At 55.0% G+C, this 24,383-nt stretch overlaps 2 protein-coding genes across 6 annotated transcripts; both read left to right on the top strand.

Moving 5' to 3' along the window:
* The first annotated feature begins 764 nt into the window (after positions 1–764).
* Wdr90 (WD repeat domain 90) lies at positions 765–18,669 on the top strand. Of its 3 annotated transcripts, XM_045161777.1 has the most exons (42): positions 765–846; positions 1,154–1,245; positions 1,338–1,514; positions 1,594–1,702; positions 2,030–2,200; positions 2,471–2,585; positions 2,676–2,743; positions 3,108–3,202; positions 3,271–3,486; positions 3,830–3,898; positions 4,733–4,843; positions 4,938–5,083; positions 5,159–5,216; positions 8,014–8,132; positions 8,223–8,384; positions 8,471–8,601; positions 8,668–8,784; positions 9,125–9,360; positions 9,559–9,698; positions 9,873–10,003; positions 10,376–10,506; positions 10,791–10,952; positions 11,102–11,230; positions 11,481–11,596; positions 11,667–11,707; positions 11,916–12,041; positions 12,143–12,325; positions 12,635–12,732; positions 13,099–13,201; positions 13,341–13,462; positions 13,616–13,775; positions 13,860–14,050; positions 14,157–14,325; positions 14,414–14,525; positions 14,887–15,058; positions 16,498–16,620; positions 16,737–16,911; positions 17,024–17,154; positions 17,256–17,399; positions 17,475–17,594; positions 17,700–17,784; positions 18,236–18,669. In XM_045161777.1, exons 1-42 carry the CDS (start codon positions 837–839, stop codon positions 18,469–18,471), a joined length of 5,502 nt encoding a protein of 1,833 aa, XP_045017712.1. In that variant the 5' UTR covers positions 765–836; the 3' UTR covers positions 18,472–18,669. The 3 variants fall into 3 exon arrangements, with proteins under 3 accessions (XP_045017712.1, XP_045017713.1, XP_045017714.1); XM_045161778.1 differs by lacking the exon at positions 2,030–2,200; XM_045161779.1 differs by lacking the exon at positions 12,143–12,325.
* A 347-nt stretch (positions 18,670–19,016) lies between these two features.
* Positions 19,017–24,383, top strand: Rhot2 (ras homolog family member T2). 3 transcript variants are annotated; one of them, XM_045130049.1, is made up of 19 exons: positions 19,017–19,084; positions 19,159–19,217; positions 19,310–19,391; positions 19,475–19,515; positions 20,312–20,365; positions 20,747–20,799; positions 20,877–20,985; positions 21,072–21,173; positions 21,300–21,398; positions 21,493–21,601; positions 21,686–21,806; positions 22,088–22,172; positions 22,243–22,385; positions 22,469–22,569; positions 22,661–22,791; positions 22,890–22,970; positions 23,096–23,218; positions 23,307–23,512; positions 23,739–24,383. In XM_045130049.1, exons 1-19 carry the CDS (start codon positions 19,048–19,050, stop codon positions 23,863–23,865), a joined length of 1,863 nt encoding a protein of 620 aa, XP_044985984.1. In that variant the 5' UTR covers positions 19,017–19,047; the 3' UTR covers positions 23,866–24,383. The 3 variants fall into 3 exon arrangements, with proteins under 3 accessions (XP_044985984.1, XP_004652182.1, XP_044985983.1); XM_004652125.2 differs by having other exon boundaries at positions 19,472–19,515; positions 23,310–23,512; XM_045130048.1 differs by having other exon boundaries at positions 19,472–19,515.

Raw genomic sequence — 24,383 nt, 5'->3', positions numbered from 1 at the left:
GGCCTGTGCTAACACGCCTAGCTGGCGCGTTTGTTTTTAATTTGTTTGAGAATGAGCTTCTAATCACTGCAAATGAACTCCAGACACACGCCACCTTGTGCATCTGGTTTATGTGGGTTCTGAGGAATCAAACTCGAGTCATTAGACTTCACAGACAAGTGCCTTAACCGCTAACCCATCACTCCAGCCCTCCTTTGTCTTTTTGTTGTTTATTTTGTTTTTTAAGATAGGATCTCGCTCTAGCCCAGGCTGACCTGGAACTCACTCTGTAGTCTCAGGCTGTACTCACAGTGATCCTCCTACCTCCGCCGCCACCTCACCCGGCTCTTGTCTATTTAATCAGGGTATCAGGGCCTTTGGCCAGGTCACTTTGGAAGTTTAGACCCAAAGGGCACCTGCAGCAGAAGATGCAGATACATTGCCTCCAGAGGGTTAGAAAGCATAGATAAGGAACAGGGCGGGCCGTGGGTGTGGCCAGGTCTCGGCCAGCCCTCCTCGGCTCCCGTAGAGAGAGACCCGAGGGAAGCTGTAGAGTAGATCCCAGGGACGGCCAGCGGCCTTGCCTGCTTCTCGAGCAGGGTTTGCTGGGGCCTACGCTGGAAGCGACCGCGGACTGGGCGGCCGCAGCCCGCAGAGGCCTCGGCATGAACGACCAAAGTCCCACCACAGCGTTCTGGCTTCTCGCTGGCGCCACGCCCTTCCGTCACGTGCTCCCAGGGCGCGACCATGAGGGCGGAAGTGACGCGCCGTTGCCAGGCGGCCGTTGCTAGGCGCCGTGCTGCGTGCCTTGCGTGTCGGCCGCGTAGGCGCGGGCGGGAAGTGCGAGCTGTGGCGCTATGGCCCAAGGTAGCGGCGGGCGAGCGGGCGGGCTGCCTCGAGTGTGGAGTTACGGGTCCCAGTCCCGGGGATTGGGCCGGGGGCGACGACGGGTCCGTGGTTCGTGGAGTTCGTCGTCGGGAGCCCGGATGTCGAGTGTGGGGGTTCTGGGTGTGCAGTGCTGCAGCTGAGGGTGGTGCATGGGCTTCGCGTGTCCTGGGTCCCTGTGACTGGTGAGGCGCTGCGGTGCTGCGCAGAGTCCTGCCCGCCCGGTCTGTTGGCATTCCCAGAACCTGAACCCCTGACCCTTGCTCAGACATGGCCTCTCTTCCTGTAGCTTGGCAGCACCCATTCCTCAACGTTTTCAGACACTTCAGGGTGGACGAGTGGAAACGGGCCAGCAAGGAGGGTGATGTGACCGTGGTGAAGGTATTGACCTTGGGAAGACCTCTTCACGGGGATGGCTGGCTGGCCTCTAGCTCCTCCATGGTCGCAGCTCCTGTCTCTCCCTCTCTCTTCAGGACAAGGCTCTGAAAAGCTCAGTGTATCGCATTCGGGGTTCTGTCTCTGCCAGCAACTATATCCAGCTCCCCAGAACCAGCACCCAGTCTCTGGGGCTGACTGGGAGGTACTTGTATGTGCTCTTCCGGCCCTTGCCTACCAAGCATTTTGTCATCCATCTGGACGTGTCCACCGAGGTGCCCAGCTTGAGAGGGGGTGTACCTGGCTGCTCCTTCACCCACTACCCTTTCCTAATGGCTTCGCTGTGTCCCATAGGACGGCCAGGTCATCCGTGTGTCTTTCTCCAACCTCTTTAAGGAGTTCAAGTCCTCGGCCACATGGCTTCAGTTCCCCTTTGTCTTCGATGATAGGACATCCAGGAAAGGTGATACCTGGTCCGGGAAGGGTGGTCTGAAGGCCCAGAACAGGATGGTGCAGGCCTGGTTGGGCTTGTGTTTGGTCCAAGGAATAGTTGGAGGGTGGGCATGGGGTTTCAGCTTTGGCAATGGGGTGCAAGAAAACGGAGCATCCCAAAGCTTGCCGGCCACTAGTCTTGCATCTCAAGGTGAAAAGTGAGGACTGACACCCTTGAAGTTACTGTCTGACCTGCTGTGGTACATGTGTGCCCACATCCATACATGTTGGACACATACACATACATAAACATGTGCACATACAGAAACTGGGTGCTAACCTTGCACCTGTCCTGTAGACGTAGCAGTTGCGGCTCCTTCTGGTGCCCGCTGGACCTGCCTGCAGCTCGACCTGCGTGACATCCTTCTGGTCTTCCTGAGCCGCCGCTTTGGCCACCTCAAGAGTGTCAGGCTGTGTGCCAGCCTGCTAGTCAGAAACCTCTACACCAGTGACCTGTGTTTTGATCCTGGTGAGGGCCACACCCCACTCTAGTCTGTGTGTCCATTGTCTCTGGAATATCAACTTCTTTTCCTGGGTGCTATGCTGTCATTGAGCCACTAAAAGCTAGAACTCCTCCCCAAAGATGAGAGCCACAGGCCAGGCCCCCCAGCTCTTGAGGCAGCCCCAGCCTAGGTGTAGTAGCTGGGCTTGTGGTTCAGTAATACATTAGCAGTGTATCTTAATCTGGGTGGGGGTACAGAAGGCTTCCCTTGATGTGTAACAACTTTGGTCTTTACAGCTGTCACTGTCACTGAGGCTCGGCAGGCAAAGTTGCCGGTTACACCTGTGCCTCGAGAAATGGCTTTCCCAGTACCAAAGGGGGAGAGCTGGCATGACCACTACATCCACATTCGGTGAGCAGCTCAGGGCCACTGGTAGAGGGAGGGGCAAATGGTTCCCAGGTGCTGACTCTCCTATCTCCACCCATGTCCACCACCCACAAGGTTTCCAAGTGACAGGTTGATGCCGTCTTCCGAGCAGGTTCAGAAAAGTTGTTTTCTTCAGGAGGCAGGTAGGCCTGTGGGGCTTTAGTGTGTGTAGAACTTGAGGGTGGGGGCACGTGGAAGGGCTCAGTGGTGTGGTGACTAACATATAGGTACCTGGGTTGGGGTACCCTGTGGTAGGCACAGAGGTAAGCCTGGTTGATAGTCATAATCTGACTTCTGAGAACTTCTTGCAAGGCCTGTGCAAGGAGCACCTGAGGGCCTGGGCTCTCCCACTGGGAGAGGGGATACCAGGTAGAAGAATGGGCAGCTCCTGTGGCATAGCTTCTATAGAGAAGGAGAGTGGGCCACCTACTTCTGCCCCTGCTGGCACCTTCACAGGCCTCTTACCGTCTGTCTGCTCTGCCATCTGCTTTGTGGCATTCTTCTTAGGGCCAGTGTCACAGTGCCTGCCTCACCCAGTGGCTTTCAGCAAACCCTTGCAGGACAGTGAACTACCTGTGGCCCAGATACCCAGTCCCACAGTGGTGAGTACTCCTGGGATAGGGCTGGGGAATTATGGCCCTAGGGTGCTGATGAGTACCTGTCTCAACAGTCCTGCAAGGCTTCAGCACCCAGGCTCCTTCCAGAGGTCAGACTGTCCTGCAAACACACAGAGGTGTCCAGTGTAGGTGGTTCCAGCATCCATGGCCAACACCCTTCAGCCTGGAAGGAGGCCAACAGTGTGCGCACAGTGGTTAGTGGTAGCCATGTGCTTGCTCACAAATCAGCTGCAGCACCCATGGCCCTTGAGGATGCTGGCTCCTGTAAGGTCAGTGTCCAACCCAGGTCCTCTGAGCTATGTTCAAAGGTGGGTGGGCCTCTAAAGTTCCTTCTCCCAGAGCCTTTGCCTGAAAGAAGAGAGTAGATTAGCAGGAGGTAGCTTTGAGCAAGTCTCTTTTGACAAAGAGTAAATACAGGCTCCCAGCCCTAAAGGACATACTCAAGTAGTCTGTTGGGGGACAGGAGCTGGGCTCCTGGAGGCTCTGTTCCTGCAGCTGGAAGAGTACTGCTGGCAGGAACTGCCCAGGGCCCAGGTAAAATGAGAGGTAGGATGGGAGGCAGTCACAGGGATTGGGGCGCCCTCTTGGAATCTTACTGTGCATTTGCCTTAGCTTTTCCTCCCAGACCCAGTCCTGAGACTGAAGGGGGTGATTGGCTTTGGAGGTCACAACACCAAATGGGTAAGACACCTAAGACAATGTCCATTTCATTTAGTTAATTTAGGTGTGCTGTATGTGTTTATGTTTTGATTTTGGTTTTTCTTTTTTAAAAATTATTTATTTGAGAGAGCAAGAGAGAAAGAGACACACACACGGAGAGAATAGGTGTATCAGGGCCTCCAGCCACTGCAAACGAACTCCATATGCATGTGCTACCTTGTGCATCTGGCTTACATGGGTCCTGGGGAATTCATTTGAGGTCATTTGGCTTTGCAGACAAACACCTTAACCACTAAGCCATCTGCTGAGCCCTTTATTTTGGTTTCTCGAGGTGAAGTCTCACTCTAGCCCAGGCTGACCTGGAATTCACTATGTACTCTCAGGGTGGCCTCAAACTCACAGCAGTCTTCCTATCTCTGCCTCCCAAGTGCTGAGATAAAAGGCATGCACTACCATGCTCTGCAGAGAGGGAGAGAGATACAAAATATGAGTGAATGAGAGAATGAGAATGGGTGTGCCAGGGCCTCTAGCCACTGCAAACAAACTCCAAGTGCATGTGCCACCTTGTGCATCGGGCTTTTACGTGGGCACTGGGGAATCAGATTTGGCTGGTTAGGCTCTGCAGGCTAGTCCCTTAACCATGGAGCCACCTCTGCAGCCCCTTGGTGTCATACACCGGAGGCAGGCCTGGAGAGTGGGTCGTGGTGCTTTAGTCATCCTGTCCATGTGCCTATGAAGCGGGGCAGGTGCACCCTGGGTGGCTGCTTGCTTACATGTGTACCAGTCACCTCCTCTAACCAGCCAGGAGAGGCTTGTAGTTCTGCTGATGACCCTGGTCATGGCCATTCTGTGCAGGCCCTGTGGACCAAAGACGGGGCAGCTGTTGTTTATCCCTGTCATGCGGTCATTGTCGTCCTGCGTGTTGACTCTGGGGAGCAACGCTTTTTCCTTGGTCATACAGACAAGGTGTGTGCCTCAGGCCTGGGTGGAGCGGGGAGAGGATCTGTGCATCTGCAGGCCACATTCCCCACCATCCACTGTCCACGTTGTGCCTCTCCAGGTGTCTGCCCTTGCTCTGGATGGGAAGAATGCACTGCTGGCCTCCGCCCAGGTGCAGCCCCCCAGCATGGTGCGCCTCTGGGACTTCCAGGCAGGAGAGTGTTTGTCCCTGTTTCGGAGCCCACTGCACACTGTCTGCTCCCTCAGGTATGGTGGTGGGTGGGTTGGGGGTGGGCAGGGTAGAGCCCTAGCGCCACTGACTTCCTCTTCTACCTCTAACAGTTTCTCCAGCAGTGGTTCCCTCCTCTGCGGTGTGGGAAAGGATCGCCATGGCAGGACGGTAATGTGCTTGACTACCCAGACAGCCAGATTCTGCTGTCTAAAGCTCTGCCTTTGTATATTCCCACCTTTTTTTTTGTTTGTTTTTTTCCTTTTCTTTGGTTTTTAGAGGTAGAATCTTGCTGTATAGACCAGGCTGATCTGGAATTCACTATGTAGTCTCAATGTGGCCTTGAACTCATAGCAGTCTTCCTATCTCAGCCTCCCTAGGATTAAAGATGTGCACCGCCACATCTGGTCTATTTCCACATTTTTTTTTTTTTTTTTGAATGATTCAGGCTGCCACTGTAGCCCTGGCTCATCTGCAACTCTGTAGCCCATCTTGGCTTCAAACCGATGATTTCAAACTAAGTGGTAAACTTATAGGTGTATGCCACTATGTCCGGCTATTTCCTACTTTTCTTTTTGGTTTTTCGAGGTAGGGTTTTGCTGTAGCCCGTGGTGACCTGGAATTCACTGTTCCCAGTTTATTTGCCATTTTTTAAAAAATATTTGTTAGGGGTAGTGGTGCACACCTTTAGTCCCAGTACTTGGGAGGCAGAGGTAGGAGGATTGCGGTGAGTTGGAGGCTACCCTGAGACTACATAGTGAACTCTAAGTTGGCCTGGGCTAGAGTGAGACTCTACCTTGAAAAACAAACAAAAATATACTTTATTGGGGCTGGATAGATGACTTAGTGGTTCAGGTGCTAGCCTGCAAAACTAAAGGACCCAGGTTCAATTCTCAAGGACCCATGTAAGCCAGATGCACAAGGTGGCACATGCTTCTGGAGTTTGTTTGCAGTGGCTGAAGGCCCTGGCACACTCATTCTCTATCCCTTTCTCTGCCTCTTTTAGTGCCAAATATAAATTAAAAAATATGCATACATATATACATACATACGTACATTGGTTTTTCAGGGTAGGGTCTTACTCTAGCCCAGGCTGACCTGGAATTCACTATGGAGTCTCAGGGTGTCCTCAACCTCATTTATTTAGTTTTTTAATTTTAACACTTTATTTTGTGTAAAAAAGGGCAAATTAGTGAATTATTTTCATCTTGTACACAAAGGTACAAATTTTTTTACAAACTTATAATCTTAATGCTTTTCACATTCATGCTGAAAATTTGCAATTTGGTAAAAATAAAAGGAACATAAATTTCTTTGAAGGAATTTTTTATGTCATTATATACTTTTCATGAGAAAGTTTCAAACACTGTCTTCCTTTTTTTTTTTTTTTTAATTTATTTATTTGAGAGCAACAGACAAAGAGGCAGAGAGAGAGAGAATGGGTGTGCCAGGGTCTCCAGCTACTGTAAATGAACTCCATATGCATACACCACCTTGTGCATCTGGCTTATGTGGGTCCTGGGGAATTGAGCCTCAGACCAGGGTCCTTAGGCTTCACAGACAAGCACTTAACCGCTAAGCCATCTCTGCAGCCCACTCTCTTCTTGATCACAAGTTACCAGAAAATAAAAGTTTAAATTTGTACAAGTGTTGATCTATATATCAAATACATACAGAAATGATATAAAAGCCTTATGTAGTTTAGGTTGACCTTTGTCCTCAAATGTTTTGCCCAGGGCCAGATGTTTTTCATTTGTATAAATGACTGGCTTTATTTAAAATATGAAAATTGGCTGGGCATGGTGGCACATGCCTTTAATCCCAGCACTCAGGAGGCAGAGGTAGGAGTATCTCCATGAGTTCAAGGCCAACCTGAGACTACATAGTTAATTCCAGGTCAGCCTGGGCCAGAGTGAAACCCTACCTCAAAAAACCAAAATAAATAAATAAAATACAATAAAATATGAAATTGGGCTGGGGAGATGGCTTAGCTGTTAAGGCCCTTGCCTGCAAAGCCAAAGGACCTAGGTTCAATTCCCCAGGACCCACATAAGCCAGATGCACAAGGTGGTCCATGCATCTGGAATTCATTTATAGTGGCTGGAGGCTCTGGTGTGCCCATTCTCTTTCTCTCTCCTCTCACAAATAAAAATAAATAAATAAATATTTTAAATATGAAAATTAAAGGAAGAACCCCAGTTTAATCACAGTATCTTTTAAAATCCCTCTCCAATATTAAAGGATCATTATCAAATATATAACACTATAGTATAAATATTGATGGGTCAGGGTATTCACATCACACAAATAATAATAAAAACAAACAAACACTGAAAATCCATGTTAGTATCCATAAAAGTTGATATCCTGAGCTTTCCTTAGACATAGCAAGGAAAAGGTTAAAGAATTTACACTACTGAAGGTTCCCAGGCAATCCTAACAGGAAAACAAAAACAAAAACAACCCAAGGTCAGCAGTTGAACTCATTTATTTCAGAGAGAGAGAGTGAGAGGCAGATAGAGAGAATGGGTGCACTAGGGTCTCCAGTCACTTACATATAACTCCAGACACATGTACCACCTTGTCCATCAGGCTTTACATGGGTACTGGGGAATTGAACCTGGGTCCTTGGGCTTTGCAGGCAAATGCCTTAACTGCTAAGCCATCTCTTCAGCCCTGTTTGTTTTGAGATAGGATGTCACTGTAGTGCAGTCTACACAGGCCAAGGCAGAGCTGAGCAGATGGCTTAATGGGCTTAATGTGGCTGGACGTGGTGGTGCACACCTTTAATCCCAGCACACAGGAGGCAGGGGTAGGAGGATCTTGCTGTAAGTTTGAGGCCAGTCTGAGACTACATAGTGAGTTCCAGGTCAGCTTGGGCTAGAGCAAGACCTTACCTCAAACAACAACAAAAGCAATTAAAAAAAAAAAGACTTGTGTGCCTGATGCTAATGTGGGCTTGTTTCAGGTGGTGGTAGCATGGGGCACAGACCTGGTGGGCCATGGTGGCGAGGTGGTGGTTCTTGCCAAGGTGCACACCGACTTTGACATCCAAACCTTCCAGATTGCCTTTTTTGATGAAACCAGGTGATGTGACTGGACCATGGTACTGGGACAGGGTCTGGGCCTTGAACCCCTCTGTTACATAGTGCTTACTTCTCCATGCTACCTCTGCAGAATGGCATCGTGCGGGCGGGGCAGTGTGCGGCTGTGGAGGCTACGGGGTGGGGTACTTCGCTCCTGTGCTGTGGACCTGGGCGAGCTGTGTCTGCTGGACCTCACTGATCTTGCCTTTGCACAGGCCCTGGACAACCACCAGGCGTCTTTGGCCCGCACACTGTGAGTCTCTGCCTTTGCCCTGGCCCTCTACACAGCCCACCCTGCACCCTACAGACCCTGCCTCATCTATCACTTCCTTGGGACAGTTACGTGTGCAGCCGTAGTGGCCACATTCTGGAGATTGACCACCAGCGTTTGGTTGTGCGGCACACTCGCTGCCTGCTGCCCACAAAGACCTCTGACAATCCCCACCCCGAGAAGCAGACTGTCAACTCAGGTAGGTTGGGACCCATCTCCCGGGAAAATAGCTTCATATTGAGGTGCTGACTTTCTAACTCCACAGGGTCCGGCATTGCCATCAGCAGCCTCAGTGTCTCCCCAGCCACGTGTGCTGTGGGCTCTGAGGATGGCTACCTGCGACTCTGGCCCCTGGACTTCTCCTCAGTGCTCCTAGAAACAGGTGAGGCTGCAGACACCTACCCTAGCTCAGGGAGAGCCACCCCACATAGGGGAGGCTGGGACCTGGTTTTAGAGCTCTGTTCATGAGTTAGATGGTGAGTCATCAGGCCAGTGGACAGTGTCCAGAGCCTGAGCATCCACCAGTACCAGGGTTGCCTTCAGACAAGCTTCACAAAGGGGTGCTGGGGGCATTGGGAGTGGACAAGTCCTGGGGGCATTGGCAGCAAGAGAAGGTAGTCATTATCTTGGGGATTTCAATGTCCGTGTAGTGTGGCATGAGTTTTTCTTGGGATCAGCTCATTTGGGGCCCCAGAAGTTGCTGAGCCACCCTCTTCCCACAGAGCATGATGGCCCCGTCAGTTCCGTCTGCTTCAGCCCGGACGGCTTGCATGTGCTCTCCACCTCCTCCTCAGGCCACCTGGGCTTCCTGGACATCCCGTCTCGGGAATATACCATGCTGGCTCGCTCCCATCTGGCTCCAGTTCTGGCACTCTCCACAGAGCAGAGCCGGGGACAGCTAGCCACTGTGTCCCTGGACCATACTGTTCGCATCTGGGACCTGACCACCCTGAGGCAGGTGGGAAGTGGCAAAAGCCAGGCAAAAGCAAGAACAGGTCCATAAGCCACACCAAAGAGGTGTGGGAAGGGGTCGTGCAAGGGCTTTGATTCATCCAGTCTGTGCCTAGATCCCAGTATGAAGGTCACCTAGGGTGCCCTTGTCCCTTGGGTTCTGGTGGCCTCTGCCCCACCCCTCACAGTGGCTTCTGCCCTCCAGCTGTACGATTTCGCACCCTCTGATGAAGCCCCTTGTGCTGTTGCCTTTCACCCCATGTTGCCGACCTTCTTCTGCGGCTTCAGCAGTGGGTCCCTGCGTTCTTTTAGCCTGGAGAACTCAGGAGTCCTGGTGGAACACACGTGAGTGCCCCCAGGAAGCCAGGGCCACAGAGATTGCCAGTAGTGGAAGTGGAAGCTGGGGTGGTCTAGGGGACTCCCAGGTGGGGAAGGCCATCTTCAGGAAGGCTAGTGCTACCCCAAGCTCCCCAGTGGCTCCCAGAACTGAAGCCAATGAGTGTCCCATGTACGGTACAGGCGTCACCGAGGGGCCATCACCAGCTTGGTCATCACCCCAGATGGCAACTTCCTGTTCAGCACATGTTCTCAGGGCTCCCTGGTCCAATACAACTGCACCGTCCCCCAGTGCTGTGTCCTCCGTGTGGCAGGTCAGGCCCCAACTACCCACACTGGTCCCAAGGCTCTGGGGATGCCAATACCCAGACACTGGCCCCTTCACCACAAAGCCAAGGGTCTGCCTACTCTGCCCTGGGGGTCAACTTGGGGGTACCAGGATAGCAGTGGGTATAGACCCAGACAAGGGGCATCTGTCCCTCTAGTGGCCCTTCCTAACTTGTGCCTGCTGGATGGTCATGGCCTGAGAATTCTGTTGGTGTTAGCTGGCCTCCCGGTGCCACTATGTTTAAGCCCTGTGGCCACTGTGGAGGGAACTCCTGTTCCTGGGCCAGTGTTTCCTGCAGGTAAGGCTGAGATTGGGTGGCTCCTTTCACCCTCTGACACACTACCCTTTGCTGTCATAGCGAATGTTATATATCAGAATGACCATCCCAACCCGAACACCCTGGCCGTCAGTGGGGACAGCCGCCGGCTGGCTTTTGTGGGCCCTTCCAAGTGCACGGTGACCGTCATGGAGTCAGCCTCCTTGGATGAGGTGAGGAGGACTTCTTGGGTCAGGGATCTTGGCTAGGTATAGAGTATGGTGGACCCAGGGAGCAGGCAGGAGGCTGTGGTCACTCAAGTGCAGGCCCCACTTCGACACACTCCACGTGTAGGTACCAAGGGGAGGCTGAGGCCAGCCATACTGTGTAAAGGCTGCCTCCCCATGTGAGGTGATGACTGAGTCCCAAGGGGGGTGTCCATGAGGTTATCTCCATCTAACTCTGGGTGGTACCCGCTTAGCTTAGAATCAGATGCAAGTGGCCACTTATCCCTCAGCTACTGCGAGTAGATGTCAGCACCCTGGACCTGGCCAGTCACCACTTGGACTGGGCTGTGGCTGTCTGCTTTGGTCCTGTGGCCTCAGGCCATCTGCTGGTATCCATCTCCTCCAACAAAGTGGTGGTAATGGATGCAGTGTCAGGTCGCACTGTCCGGGAGGTGAGTGCTGGGACTATGGCCAGGCAGCCTGGCCTGGCCTTCCCTCTGTTCCCTCAGCTCAGCCCCTCCAGACAGGTGGGGGGGGGGGGCGTCCAGGCTGCCCCCCACCCTACCAGAAGGGAGCATCTTTCACGACTGTCCTGTTGTAGCTGCCCAGTGTCCGCCCTGGGGCCTGCTCCTCCCTGGCTCTCAGTGAGGATGCTCGTTTTCTGCTGGGAGCCACTGGCCGGGCCATTGCAGTATGGGATTACCCAACACAAGTGGACCCCAGCTGCCAGGTGCGTGCTGTGGGCAACAAGAGCTTTGGCACTCCATGGGTGGCTGAAGAGGCTCTGGAGGAGGCCTGGGAAGGGGCAAGGAGGGCAGACTGGGAGGATGGGAGGTGATGCCTGCTGAGGCTGCATGGCACATGGGCCTCTTAGTGTTCTGCCTGGCAGGTGTGTGGGTTGCTCCTCAGATCTAGGTACTGAAAGCACAGCATTTCTAGCCATACTCTGGGTTCTTTCATGTGATGCTTGCTGCCCTTAGGTGTACATTGGCCATTCAGAGCCCGTGCAGGCTGTAGCCTTCACTCCTAACCAGCAGCAGGTCCTCAGCGTGGGGGATGCCATCTTCCTCTGGGATGTCCTGGCCACCCCTGAGAGGCAAGTTTCTACCTTTGACCATGTCCACATGGGCCTCCTTCTGGCCCCTAACACTTTCTTTTGTTCTCAGTGACCAAAGTGAGCCTGGGGTGTCTCCAGCCTATAAAGCTGGTGAGTGACCTGGGCTTGGCTGGAAGAGGGGAGGGTGTGGAGATGTTGGCAGGTGAAGAGCTGACACTGGGCTGGGTCCTGTGGCCACCTTGGGCAGATGGCACTATCTCCTCTCCCATGTCTGGCATGCCCATCATACCACAGGGCTGCTCCCCTGACAGATCTTTCACACCCATCCCTGAGTATCACATGGTTCCTTTATCCCCAGACCCTGGTGTGGGACACCTAGAGAATGAGGCATCTGGGACCAGTGGGCTTCCCCGGAAGCAGGTGCCTGTACCGTCACAGGCGCCGCTGCTGAGCATCCAGGCGAGGCCCCACGAGGGCAGTGCTGGTGAGGGTCAGGAGCCCATGTGGACTGTCTTTGGGATGGACAGGTACCGTGGTCAGGGTGAGCTTCTGCTCCTCCTCCTCTTGCTGCCCTTCTCCCTGCAGGCACCTTCTCTACATCAGATGAGGAAAGAGCCTGTGAGGAGAGCCATGCTCTTGAGGGCCTTCACCAGGCCCCAACGCCCCCTGTGCTTGTGGAAAGAAAGGCCAGTGGGGCTGGGGATGGGCCTCGGGAGGCTGCAAGGGGCTCCTCTTCACTTGTGCCTCCTCCCCACCCCAGCCAGCCTAGTAAGCACATGGTGTTGGGCAGGGACTGATTCACATCTTTGGGGCTTGAGATGGCCTAGGGGTAACCATGGCTACTCCTTCTTATCAGGGTACTTCCCTGAAAGGTGAGGCATGGTCACCTCCAGGGCCCTGGAGAACCTGGGATGCCCATGGTTGATGTGTTACACAGCTTTCACAGCCCAGCAGGGTGGGGTCTTTGTATGGGAGATGGTCTCTGAAGGATTTTGGGTAGCTCAGTGTCCTTTAACTCCTGAGCCCTCTCTCCAGCCCTAGTTCAGTGTCTCATGGCTGCTTTCTTTTCCCTGGAAGGTGACTGGAACACTAGGAGAGTAAGGGCCCCACACCCCACCCGCCCGGATTCTTACAAGCACTTCACCGCTCGCTACAAGGCCTCGGCACGGGACAAGGTTGGCAGTGTTGTACTCTGCAGGGCAGGGCTTTCTTGAAGCCCTCCTCCATGGGAACGTGAACCCTCTTGGGCTTCCCTAGGGTCTCCTCCTAGTCCTTTGAGGTGGGCTCCCAGAGGGGTAGCCCTTGCTCCATACTGTACCCACACTCCCTCCCACTGCACATAAACTGGAGGCATGTTGCTGACCTCATCTCTGCCTGTCACCAGTTGTTAACCTCCATGACTTCCCCATCTCGCTTACTGCCTGAGGCACCTGTATCCCTATCTGCACCCCCCTGCTCCTTTCCCTCCATGCTTGTGTGTGCCCTGTGTATTTTGGGGCTGGCAGTGTTGGGCGCCAGCTTCCTGGTCTGTTTCCTTTTAGAGTGTCTCCTTCCCTCAAGCTGGCAGGGAGCAGCTGCGCCTGAAGGCCGTTGTGGGCTACAATGGGAACGGGCGGGCCAATATGGTCTGGAGTCCTGACACAGGTAGGGCCATAGTACCCAGCCATACCCTCCAGGCCAGGCCTTCCACAGCCAGTGAGCACATGTTCCTGGATTGCCAAGTGCCTTGAGATGGTGTGTCTGAAGACAGTGGTGGAAACATTGGCATCTTTTCTGCCTACAGGCTTCTTTGCCTACACATGTGGCCGCCTCATAGTGGTAGAGGACCTGCACTCTGGCAGCCAGCAGCACTGGCTTGGCCACCCTGAGGAGATCTCGACACTGGCACTCAGCCCAGATGACCAGGTACCTTTCCTGCCCTTTCTCTGTACCTGCTGACTCATGCCCAGGGCTATATGCCCGGCAGAGCTTGGCTCTTAGGCCGCTTGAAGGACAGCATCACAGCTAGGGCAGGCCCAGCTGGCTGACCTCCTGCCGTTTGCCCTCTTGCCTTGCCAGGTCTTGGCCTCTGCCTCCTGCTGTACCAGTGCAGCTGTCCGCTGCCAGATCCGCATCTGGGATGTGCCTAGGGGCTTCTGCCAGCATCTCCTCTCCTACCATGACACTGCTGTGCAGTCCATGGCCTTCTCACCAGATGAGGAGTTCCTTGTGACCCTGGGTAGGTGGGCAGCAGGCAGAGGACAAGCTTCCTGGGATTCTTGGTGTCTGGACTTTGCCTGATGTGCTTGCTGTATGTCCCTAGGGGACTATGGTGACCTCACCCTTGCCCTGTGGAGCAGGGCCACCTATAAACTCTTGTCATCCACCCGTCTCCTGGAGCCTATGCATGATGTGGTCTTCAGCTACTGGGACGCCAATGAGCTCGCCTGTGTGGGCACAGGTGCTGTCACCTTCTTGCTTGTGCAGCAGTGTGGAATGGACATCAGCTTCCAGGTGCCAGACCGCTGATTAGGGTGCTCAGGTTCAGAGTAATTTTAGGGGTGGAGTCTAGTGACCCCTGGGACATCACTGAACCACCGCCACCCTTGTGTCCTGTCAGGTGCACCGAGAGCCAGTCCCTGAGGAGGTGGGGGCAGCTGAGTTGACCTCGCTCTGCTATGGGGACGCCCCCTTGCTCTATAGTGGCTGCAGTTCCGGCCAGGTTTGTGTCTGGGACACCGGTACTGGCCGCTGCTTCATGGCCTGGGAGGCGGATGACGGTGAGATTGGTGAGTACCTGATAGAGCCCCTATGACCTCCCAACTGTGCTGGGCAGTGTGGCCTGGGCAGGCAGTTCACATCCCTCTTGCCTCCTAGGGGTGCTGTTTAGCTCAGGCCCGAGGCTGGTCAGTGGTAGCAACACGAGACGGCTGCGCCTGTGGGCTGTGGGGGCTGTACCAGAGCTGAGGCGCAAAGGCTCAGGTGCCAGGTGAGCTTCCAGTGCCCTCTGCCATACACTATCTACTTGAATTTTGGCTGCGAGTGGTCTCCAGTTCTCGATAGTTCCCACAAGCCAGCACTCCACCTATAGCCTAGCCTCCAAATGAGGACTACCCTGCAAATGTGCCACCATCGGGGACCTTCTTGAAGACATGCGTGGCCATGGCCTGGGTTCAAGAGGCCCAAGAACAGGAGCTGGCTGAAGCTCCTGGGCTTTGTAGGCTCTTACTGCTACTACCCAATAGCACAGCACAGCGCCAGATATGCTGGCTGCTAGTGCCCCCATCTGGCACACTGGGCTGGCTTGTTTCTCCAGCCTAGAGACTGCTGTCCACTTCCTGCTCCCTTAGGTCCAGTTCTGTGTTCATGGAGCGTGAGCTGACCCTGGATGGGGCTGTTGTGAGTGCCAGCTTTGACAGTGGTATGGACATGGGTGTAGTGGGTACCACAGCTGGCACTCTCTGGTATGTCAGCTGGACTGAGGGCACCAGCACCCGCCTCATCAGTGGCCACAGGAGCAAGGTGAGGCTGCTGGGCTGCTAGGGAAGACGTGAGGGATTTCTCCCTGGGGATGCAGCAAGCCCATCTGGTTCCCTCCTTTTCCTCCCTCCTCAACCTGAGTGCAGCTCAAGAGATTCATGAGTAACAGGGAGACCCAAGTGGGGCCTCTTGGTTCTGGGCCTAGACTGAAAGAGGCAGGGGCCTGACAGGCTCTGTAGTGCTTCTCGATCCTTCCTTCTCTGTTGGTTTTCTTTAGTGATAAGACACCACATCATCTGTCCCGCACCTCCCACAGGGTATGTCTTCAGATTCCATCCAGGGTCGTCCATCCCTGGGGTCTGTCTGGGGCAGGAGGCCAGGCAGCTTCTGGCTGGATCTGCTCAGATTTGGTTGGGCCTACTCTGGGGGTGTCCGGTGCCATCAGGCCTGGTGCAGGACTGTCTGTGCTTTAGCTTGTGCTGGAGAGTTATGAATTGGATTGTACATGTATCTTGTGGTCAGCTCCCTTCACTGAGCATTGTTTCCAGGTATGCCCAGACTGTTGTGTGCGTCACTGCTTCTGTCATTTTTTTATGGCCACAATCCATTGTCTGTGTAGAAGATGAGTTTACCCACTGAAGGGGCATATCAGTTTGGGTCCTGCGGTCTTGAGCTGCATTGGCTGTCACTGACAGCTTTCCTGTGCTGAAGGCTGACAGGTGTTCTAGACAGTGGTGCCCATAAGATAACATGTCCACTGAATATTGGAGACACCTAAATGTTCTCTTGTACTTTTGCTTTTAGTCCTTTTGTTTGTTTGTTTATTTATTTATTTATTTTTTGAGGTAGGGTTTCACTCTAGCCCAGGCTGACCTGGAACTCACTATGTAGTCTCAGGGTGGCCTTGAACTCACAGTGATCCTCCTGCCTCTGCCTCCTGAGTGCTGGGTTAAAGGCATGCACCACCATGCCCAGCTGCTTTTTCAGTCTTTAGCCTGATGAAGATGTGGTCATACTATGTATTTTGTTTTAAATATTTTTACTTATTTGAGATATAGATATATTATGGACATGTGCCACTTTGTACATATGGCTTTATGTCTATACTAGGGAATTGAACCTTTGTACATCTGGCTTTATGTGTGTACTGGGGAATTAACCTGGGCTGTCAGGTTTTACAAGCAAGTGCCTTTAACACATTGAGACATCTCTCCAGCCTAGATTATGTATTTGAGATTCTAGCAACAAATGTGTCCCATGGTTTCCCCAAGTCTCGCTGACTGAGGGGACCCTTCCATGTCTGGAGGGGGCATATGTAACTAGGATGCCCAGGCCATACTGTCTTTATTGCACGTGGGTGTGGCTGGGTCAGGTGGGTTTGGGAAGGAGACAGGCATTCTTGCGTAGGCAGCCTGATCCTGGAGGCTGGCATAGGAAAGGTCTGTGTAAGCAGTCCCTTCAGTCCTGCTGGGGTCCTACAGGTGAACGAGGTGGCCTTTAGCCCCAGCGAGTCTCACTGCGCCACCTGTGGTGATGATGGGAGCGTAAGGGTTTGGTCCTTGGCCAGCATGGAGCTAGTGATCCAGTTCCAGGTGCTGAACCAGGTAGGTGGGGCGAAGAGACTCAGTGCACACCTGGGCCGAAGTCTGGAACCTGCATGGTTCCTTGTGTGCTAAGGCTGATAGCCCTGTCACCTCCCCTCCCCACCACTGCAACCCAGAGCTGCCTCTGTCTTGCATGGAGCCCCCCGTCCTATGGCCGCCCAGAGCAGCAGCAGGTGGTGGCAGGCTACAGTGATGGCACACTGCGTGTCTTCAGCATCTCTCGTACTGCAATGGAGCTCAAGATGCACCCCCACCGGACTGCCCTGACAGCCATTGCCTTCTCCACTGACGGTGAGGCTATGGGGCCTTGTAACCTGATACATCAAGCCCACCTAGCCCACATCACAACCTCCATGCTAGGGACTAGGGCTCACAGCATCAACATGGTCCCCATCCGGCCTAGGTCAGACCATCCTCTCTGGTGACAAGAATGGGCTTGTGGCTGTGAGCAGGCCATGCACAGGGATGACCTTCCGTGTGCTCTGTGACCACCGTGGTGCCCCAATCTCTTCTATCCAGAGTACAAGCAAAGAGGTGAGGCAGTCTTAGGAGCTGGATTGGGGGGATAGGGGCCTGGGGTGCTGCAGGCAGGTGGGCACTGAAAGCATCAGGTACTTGAAGCCCTTATTCCCCAGTATGGAGACCTAGGAGTAGAGGGTGTGGACCTGTGGTTGGCTGCTAGTGGAGACCAGCGGGTCAGCATCTGGGTCTCTGACTGGCCCCGGGACCACTGTGAACTCCTGGAATGGTTGAGCTTCCCTGCACCTGCCACCTTGGAGGTAAGAGTCCCAGGGTCACATGGGGTGGTCACTGGAACTTGTGCACCTCAACACAGCATGCTGTACTTCTCACAGGCCCCGGGCTTCCCACCACCCTCCCTTGCTGCCTTCTGCCCCTGGGACAAGGCCCTGCTGGTGTGCGTGGGCCTTGGTGCACATGAAGAGGTGATCTTGTACAGCCTCCGCCAAAAGCAGGTATGTGCACCCGTTTCTCAGATGCTGCAGTATGGGGAGTCAGGGCCGTGCAGTGCTGGGTCATAGGGCCCTAGAGGGCCCCAGCCTCTCCCTGGCTTCCCACAGGTAGTTCAGAAGACATCACTGCCTTTCTTCGCCATGTCCCTGAGCTTGTCCCCACGGTCCCACCTCATGGCTGTCGGCTTTGCTGGTGAGTACTGATGGACACAGATGTGAGTTATTTTTATTTTGGGGTGTAGGGAGTAAGTGGGCTCACCCACTCTTCATCTCTGTGTCTTGGACATTCTTTCCATAAATAATGTGAATACACCTGCCCCAGAGAGAGCCATAGGCTCAGGAGACAAGGTACGAGTTGCCAATTGCAGCTCCTGCGCCAGAGCAAGTGGAGGGCTGGCAGCTCAGCTTCAGAAGGCTCCAAGGTGGCCACCCTGAGACTCCATAGTGAATTCCAGGTCAGCCTGGGCTAGAGTGAAACCCTACCTCAAAAAAAAAAAAAAAAAACAAGAAGGCTCCAAGGTGTGGAGAGCAAGTTCCTGATCCCCAGTGCAGGTTCCCTGATGCCAGCGTTGGGCCACACAGCAGACACGGCCAAGGAGGCTGTGATTCTTCTGGTGCTCCCACTCACCCTGTCTTCTTTGCAGAGTGCATGTTCCGGCTCCTGGACTGTGTGTCAGGGACTGCCCAGGACTTCCTTGGCCATGATGACTCAGTGCATCTGTGCAGGTTCACCCCATCCGCCCAGCTGCTCTTCACAGTTGCCCACAACGAGATCCTGGTGTGGGAAGTCACTGACTCCAGAGCTCCTGCTGGATACCCAGGCTGTGGATGGCGTGCCGAGTCAGGATGCCTGGGACTGTCCAGCACTAAGCTGTTTTGAGTTTGGGTAACCTGAAAAGATTTACAGGAGCTGAGGGTGTGGCCCAGTGGTAGAATATATGTGAGGCCCTGGATTTGAATCTTAGCACCACACACACACAAACACACAAAGACTTCTTATTCAAAGAGGTTTGCACCTTAAATTTTTGTTAGTGTTTTCTGTTTTGTACAGCTTAAATAAATGCTGGCATGTATTGTATTGTCTAATTACTGCCTATAAATCGCATCTGCGGGAGTCATTTTTGTCCTAAGACAGCCTCTATCCCATCCCTAAGCCTGGTTCTTTCTCCAGTGGCCTGTCCCCTTGAGCACTCGGAAGAGCTGGTCAGGTCGCGGGAACCAGCCTCACCACCTGCAGTGTAGGGTGCGCCCATGTGGCGGCACTGTCGTGCGACTCGGGTTCGCCCTGCCGTGTTCGCGGGGGCGGCTACGTGGGCGGGACCGGAAGTCCGGGCGAGGGCGGGACTGGGGGCCGGAAGTGCAGGCTTTGGTGGCGGACCAGGTCGGGGTCGGGGTCGGGGTTGGGGTTGGGTCGGGCTGGGTGGGGTGGGTTGGAACGCAGCTGCCGGCGGCCGCAATGCGGCGGGACGTGCGCATCCTGCTGCTGGGCGAAGGTAGGCTGTGGGCCGTGGGCAGGCGGGGCTCGGTGACCTCGGTCGTCCCTGACTGCCGCCCTCCCACCGCGCAGCCCAGGTGGGGAAGACGTCGCTGATCCTGTCTCTGGTGGGCGAGGAGTTCCCCGAGGAGGTGAGCGCGCGGGACGGGGCGGGGCGGGCGCCCCAGGCGGGTCCCGGTCCCGGGCGGCGGGGCTCCCGAGTCACCGGTCCCACCTGTTGCAGGTCCCTGCCCGCGCGGAGGAGATCACCATCCCAGCGGACGTCACCCCGGAGAAGGTGCCCACCCACATCGTGGATTACTCAGGTAGCGCCCGGTACTGGCCCCGGCCGGCCGGCCTGCAGCCCGTCTGCAGCCCGCCTGCAACGGGCTCTCTCTCCTCCTAGAAGCCGAGCAGACCGACGAAGAGCTTCAGGAGGAGATCCACAAGGTGCCGCGCATCCTGAGGGCCTCGGTGTAGATTGAGCTGGGTTCAGTGGTAGAGGCGTGTTGCCACCTAGGACTAATCGGCTTCAGGGGCTGGAGAAAGGGATTAGTCGATGGGCTGTGCCGGTGTTAATGCTGCGGTGACCTTTGTTGGGGCTGTCAGAGCTGACCCAGTTGAGCAGGACTAATCTCGCGCCTCCAGTGGTGCTCAGAGGGAGAAAGGACCTCCCTTCTGTGCACCTCCTCCGTGTCTGTGGAACATAGATTTGCTGTCCTTCGCTGTCTTCCTTAAATACTGCCCCTCCCCCAGCACCACATGCAGTCCCCTGCCCTGGAGTCCCATGTGGCAGATGCCACCTTGATTGAGGTGCACCTGTTTCCAGAGCATATGTACCTACATGCAGCCCTGCAGCCTCCACTGTCTTAACAGGTGTCTGTACCTGGTGAGGGTACAGTCTACAGCTCCCTAGTGGCAGCTTGTTCATGTCACTTTGCTTTTGCGCCCACTGCTTTTGCTGCTTGTACTGAGATGAAAGTGAGGGCCCAGTCAGGACCGTGTCCAGGTGTGATGGCTCTGTTTCAAGCACTTGAGATACGCTGACCATAGAACCATGTTTCTGGAGCCTGGTGTCCCTGACTGGAGAACGGAGAAGGGGCTTGTACAGGCAGGGGTGGGCTTCCCAGGCCTCAGCCCCATTCCATCCTGCTCACAAGCACCTGGGACACCCTGGAATGGCCTGGGCTTTCTACAGTGAGCAGGCAGCCTGTGGCCACTCTATTTCCCACTCCTCTTCTTACAGGCAAATGTGGTATGTGTGGTGTATGATGTGTCTGAGGAGGCCACCATTGAGAAGGTGAGCACGAGGGGATTCCCTGTCTGTCCTGGGTCCCTCCTAATGGGGTTCAACTCAGTTGGCTCTTCTTTGTACAGACCTTGGTAGCACACAGTGGTCCTTGATGTCCAGGTAGATTCTCACCCATCCCTGCAGCCAGCGTCATCTCTGTTGAAACTTTTGGGGAGCTTCACAGCTCTGAACTGGGGATCATTCCCCTGGGACCCCAGCCTTCTTGGAGGGTTGCAAACCCTAGAATCTGACCAGGCCCTTTCTGATGCCTGCTGTCTCCCACACTTCATCCATAGCGGCTTGCAGTGGCCTCAGTCTCCCCTCTTCTAGAGTCGGTTAAGACCATGGGCTGATGAGCATTTCACCTCACAGCTGGACTTTGCCTTTCAGATCCGAACCAAGTGGATCCCCTTGGTGAATGGCAGGACCACAGCAGGGCCCAGGTGATCAACAGGGCCTCATCTGGTAGGACTGGGCTCTACCAGCTCCCCATCCCTGGTGACTGTGGCCTCTCTCCCAGGTTGCCCATTATCCTGGTAGGCAATAAGTCAGATCTGCGGCCAGGGAGCACCATGGAGGCTGTGCTACCCATCATGAGCCAGTTTCCTGAGATAGAGACCTGCGTAGAGGTGAGTGAGCAGGCACCCGGGGAGGCTGAGGAAGATGGTCTGCGCCTGTCTTGGGGCTCCCTGAGCCTGCCCTCACCCTTTTCCAGTGTTCAGCCAAGCACCTGAGGAATATCTCCGAGCTGTTCTACTATGCCCAGAAGGCCGTTCTTCACCCCACAGCCCCCCTCTATGACCCTGAGGCCAAGCAGGTGAGCAGTGAGTAAGGGCTTCCGCATGGCACATATGGGGTGTTGGGTAAGGAGACCAGGTAACTGGGAGTACAAGGTGGGTGGACAGGACAAGAGCTGCCTAGTGCTGAGCCACTGTCTCTGCAGCTAAGACCTGCGTGTACCCAGGCTCTCACACGCATCTTCAGGCTCTCAGATCAAGATCTGGACCATGTGCTCAGTGATGAGGAGCTCAATGCCTTCCAGGTGTGGTCCTGTCCCCAGACCCCAGCTGCCCTCAGAGATGACAGGGTAGTCAGGGGCTGCTGGCTGATCTGTAGCAACTTCCTTTTGGAGGCAGAAGTCCTGCTTTGGCCACCCTCTGGCCCCACAGGCCTTGGAGGACGTGAAGAGGGTGGTGTGCAAGAATGTGGCAGGTGGTGTGCGAGACGACCGGCTGACCCTGGAGGGTAAGACCTGCACCTGCCTGTGCACTTGTATGAGGGGAATGACTAGGCCGGGCTGAGTGCTAACCCTTCTCTGCCCTTGCATAGGCTTCCTCTTCCTGAACACCCTCTTCATCCAACGAGGGCGGCATGAGACCACATGGACCATCCTGCGGCGCTTTGGTTATAGTGACTCACTGGAGCTGACAGCTGACTACCTCTGCCCACCGTGAGTGGTGGGTGGGACCCATTCACTGAATCTTGCTCAGTGCGCCTGCCTCTAGAATGGAGTCCCTCCACACTGGCGTTCCAGCTTGGGTCTGTTTGAACCCATGTCCAGTGCACTGGGCTGGACCCTGTGTCCTGGGGACTCTGAGTACCCATAGCCACTCACCTTGCCTGGCTGCAACCATGACACAGGGGAATTCACCAGAAAAGGCTTGATTGCCCTGGAGGGGCCAGCAGTGTGATGGTAGGAGGTGTACTAGACTTACTGTGGCATTCCCATAGGCTCCTCATACCCCCTGGCTGCAGCACAGAGCTCAACCACCGAGGCTACCAGTTTGTCCAGTGGGTGTTTGAGAAGCATGACCAGGTGAGCACTGTCTCATCACTTGTCTCTTGCCATCCCCCAGCATGAGTCACCATAGTTGCTCTGCCCATAGGACCGTGATGGTGCCCTCTCACCTGCGGAGCTAGAGACCCTCTTCAGTGTGTTCCCAGTGGCCCCCTGGGGCCCTGAGCTTTCACACACAGTCCCCACTGAAGACAGCCGGCTGACCCTCCATGGATACCTCTGCCAGTGGACGTAAGTGCACCCTGTACCTCCCTGTGCACTCGTATCCACTCCCACTTTCCTAGCCCTAATGCCTCACCTCCTTCCACTGCCAGCCTAGTGACCTACCTGGATGTCCAGCGCTGCCTTGCGCACCTCGGCTACCTGGGCTACCCTACTCTCTGTGAGCAGGACTCCCAGGTGCAGGCCATCACAGGTGAGTGCCTGCCATCACAGGCCCTGTCATAGTCCTGGGCCCAGCCCTTCCTCTTCCCAGCCAGCCCCTTCACTGGAGCTCATCTTTATAGTCACACGGGAGAAGAAGCTGGACCAGGAGAAGGGCCAGACGCAGCGCAGTGTCCTCATGTGCAAAGTGGTGGGGGCCCGAGGAGTGGGCAAGTCAGCCTTCCTGCAAGCCTTCCTTGGCCATAGCCTCAAGGTGAGCATGTGTGGAGCTCAGCCCACACCTGAGGACTCCAGCACTGCAGGGGGCTCTGAGGTTAACAGCACTGTGTGTCCTTCCTGCTGTTTGCACAGGAAGCCAGGGAGCTCCCTGAGGAACCTCCTGCGTATTCTGTCAACACGGTGCGGGTCAATGGGCAGGAAAAGTACCTGATTGTGAGTGACCCAGACAGTGGACTTGGGGCACCCCATATGTCCACGCCTGTTCCCATGGTGTCTTAGGGTGGTCACTGGGGGAACCAGTCTTGGGGAGCTCCCTCTGAGGGCACTTTGTGTCTCAGCTTTGTGAAGTGGCTGCTGACAGCCTGCTCTCCACCTCTCCGGACATGGCGTGTGACGTCGCCTGCTTAATGTTTGATGGCAGTGACCCTAAGTCCTTCGCTTACTGTGCCAGCATCTATAAGGCAAGGCTGGGCCTGGGGCCCTGCAGGGTAAGCCCAGCCTTGGGCCAGGAGAGCCAGTGAGCTCGACCCTTAAACATCCCTCTCCCAGCAGCGCCATTACATGGATGGGCAAACCCCCTGCCTCTTCATCTCCTCCAAGGCTGACCTGCCTGATGGTGCTGCCCCAGCAGGCCTGTCACCTGCTGAGTTCTGCCACAGACACCGGCTGCCTGCTCCCACCCCGTTCACCTGTGCCGGCCCAGCACAGCCCAGCACCGCTGTCTTTACCCGGCTCGCCACCTTGGCCACCTTCCCGTGGGTATCCCTACCACAGCCTCAGTGGAGGGTAGCCTGGCATATCCCAGGGCTTAGCCTGTCAGGGGTGAGCAGGCATCAGAGCTTCTGGGTGGACCCATGGCCCAGAGAGCTGTGCTGGGTGCCACCTCCTGGCCTGTCCTGTCCTCTGCCTGCCTGGGGTGTGGAGGGGTTTGTGATAGTGAACCTCCAGTGTGTACCCTGAGCACTCCTCTGTTGCCCACAGACACCTGGTCCACACAGAGCTGCACCCTACCTCCTTCTGGTTCCGGGGAATGCTGGTGGCTGTCGGGGCTGCTGTGGCTGCTGTCCTCAGCTTTTCACTGTACAGGGTCCTGGTGAAGAGTCGATGATGAAGGGCCTGAGAACCCTTCCTTTGGGGCATGGAGCACTGCAGTGCCTTGCCGGGGCTGCACAGGACAGAGTTTGGGCTTTCTGCCATGCAGGGCGTGATGGCCATGTGACCACAAGGTCCCTGGCATGGATGTGGGGTCCCTACTCAAGGCCCTTTCTATCTAAACTGGTTTCCAAAGACTGGCAGGAATCTGTCCTGCCATGTCCTGCTGAGGCCGGGGTTATGGAAGGCAGATATGCCAAATGTACAGCCTCACCTTTGGGGCATTGTGCATTGGGGCCTGTAACTTGGGTAAGGAAACCAGTGACCCAGACCTAGAGTTCTCAGGGTGCCGCTACCTTCCTGATTCTGTGTGGCCAATAGTTATGCAGGGGACAGAGGTGGTCAAGTTGGGGATGACCTAATTGGTCTGCAGCCCTCAGCTTGCCACCCAGTACAGATCCTTATCCTCATGCTGTACCTACTGCAGAACAAGTGAGACTGGGTTTCCTCATTAAACTTCACTTGTCTTTTCCA

This window comes from Jaculus jaculus, chromosome 11 (assembly GCF_020740685.1).
Source record: "Jaculus jaculus isolate mJacJac1 chromosome 11, mJacJac1.mat.Y.cur, whole genome shotgun sequence".
In the NCBI taxonomy this organism is placed as follows: domain Eukaryota; kingdom Metazoa; phylum Chordata; class Mammalia; order Rodentia; family Dipodidae; genus Jaculus; species Jaculus jaculus.
This window is presented reverse-complemented; position numbering and strand designations above follow the sequence as displayed.

Excerpts from the sequence above, each read along its gene's own strand:
- Wdr90 (XM_045161777.1), top strand. Across the intron at positions 1,246-1,337 it reads GTGATGTGACCGTGGTGAAG|GACAAGGCTCTGAAAAGCTC; the intron begins GTATTGACCTTG and ends CTCTCTCTTCAG. Across the intron at positions 10,507-10,790 it reads AGTCAGCCTCCTTGGATGAG|CTACTGCGAGTAGATGTCAG; the intron begins GTGAGGAGGACT and ends CTTATCCCTCAG.
- Rhot2 (XM_045130048.1), top strand. The coding sequence starts at position 19,048 with ATGCGGCGGGACGTGCGCATCCTGCTGCTGGGCGAAG. Across the intron at positions 19,218-19,309 it reads GCGAGGAGTTCCCCGAGGAG|GTCCCTGCCCGCGCGGAGGA; the intron begins GTGAGCGCGCGG and ends CACCTGTTGCAG. Across the intron at positions 20,366-20,746 it reads AGGAGGCCACCATTGAGAAG|ATCCGAACCAAGTGGATCCC; the intron begins GTGAGCACGAGG and ends TTTGCCTTTCAG.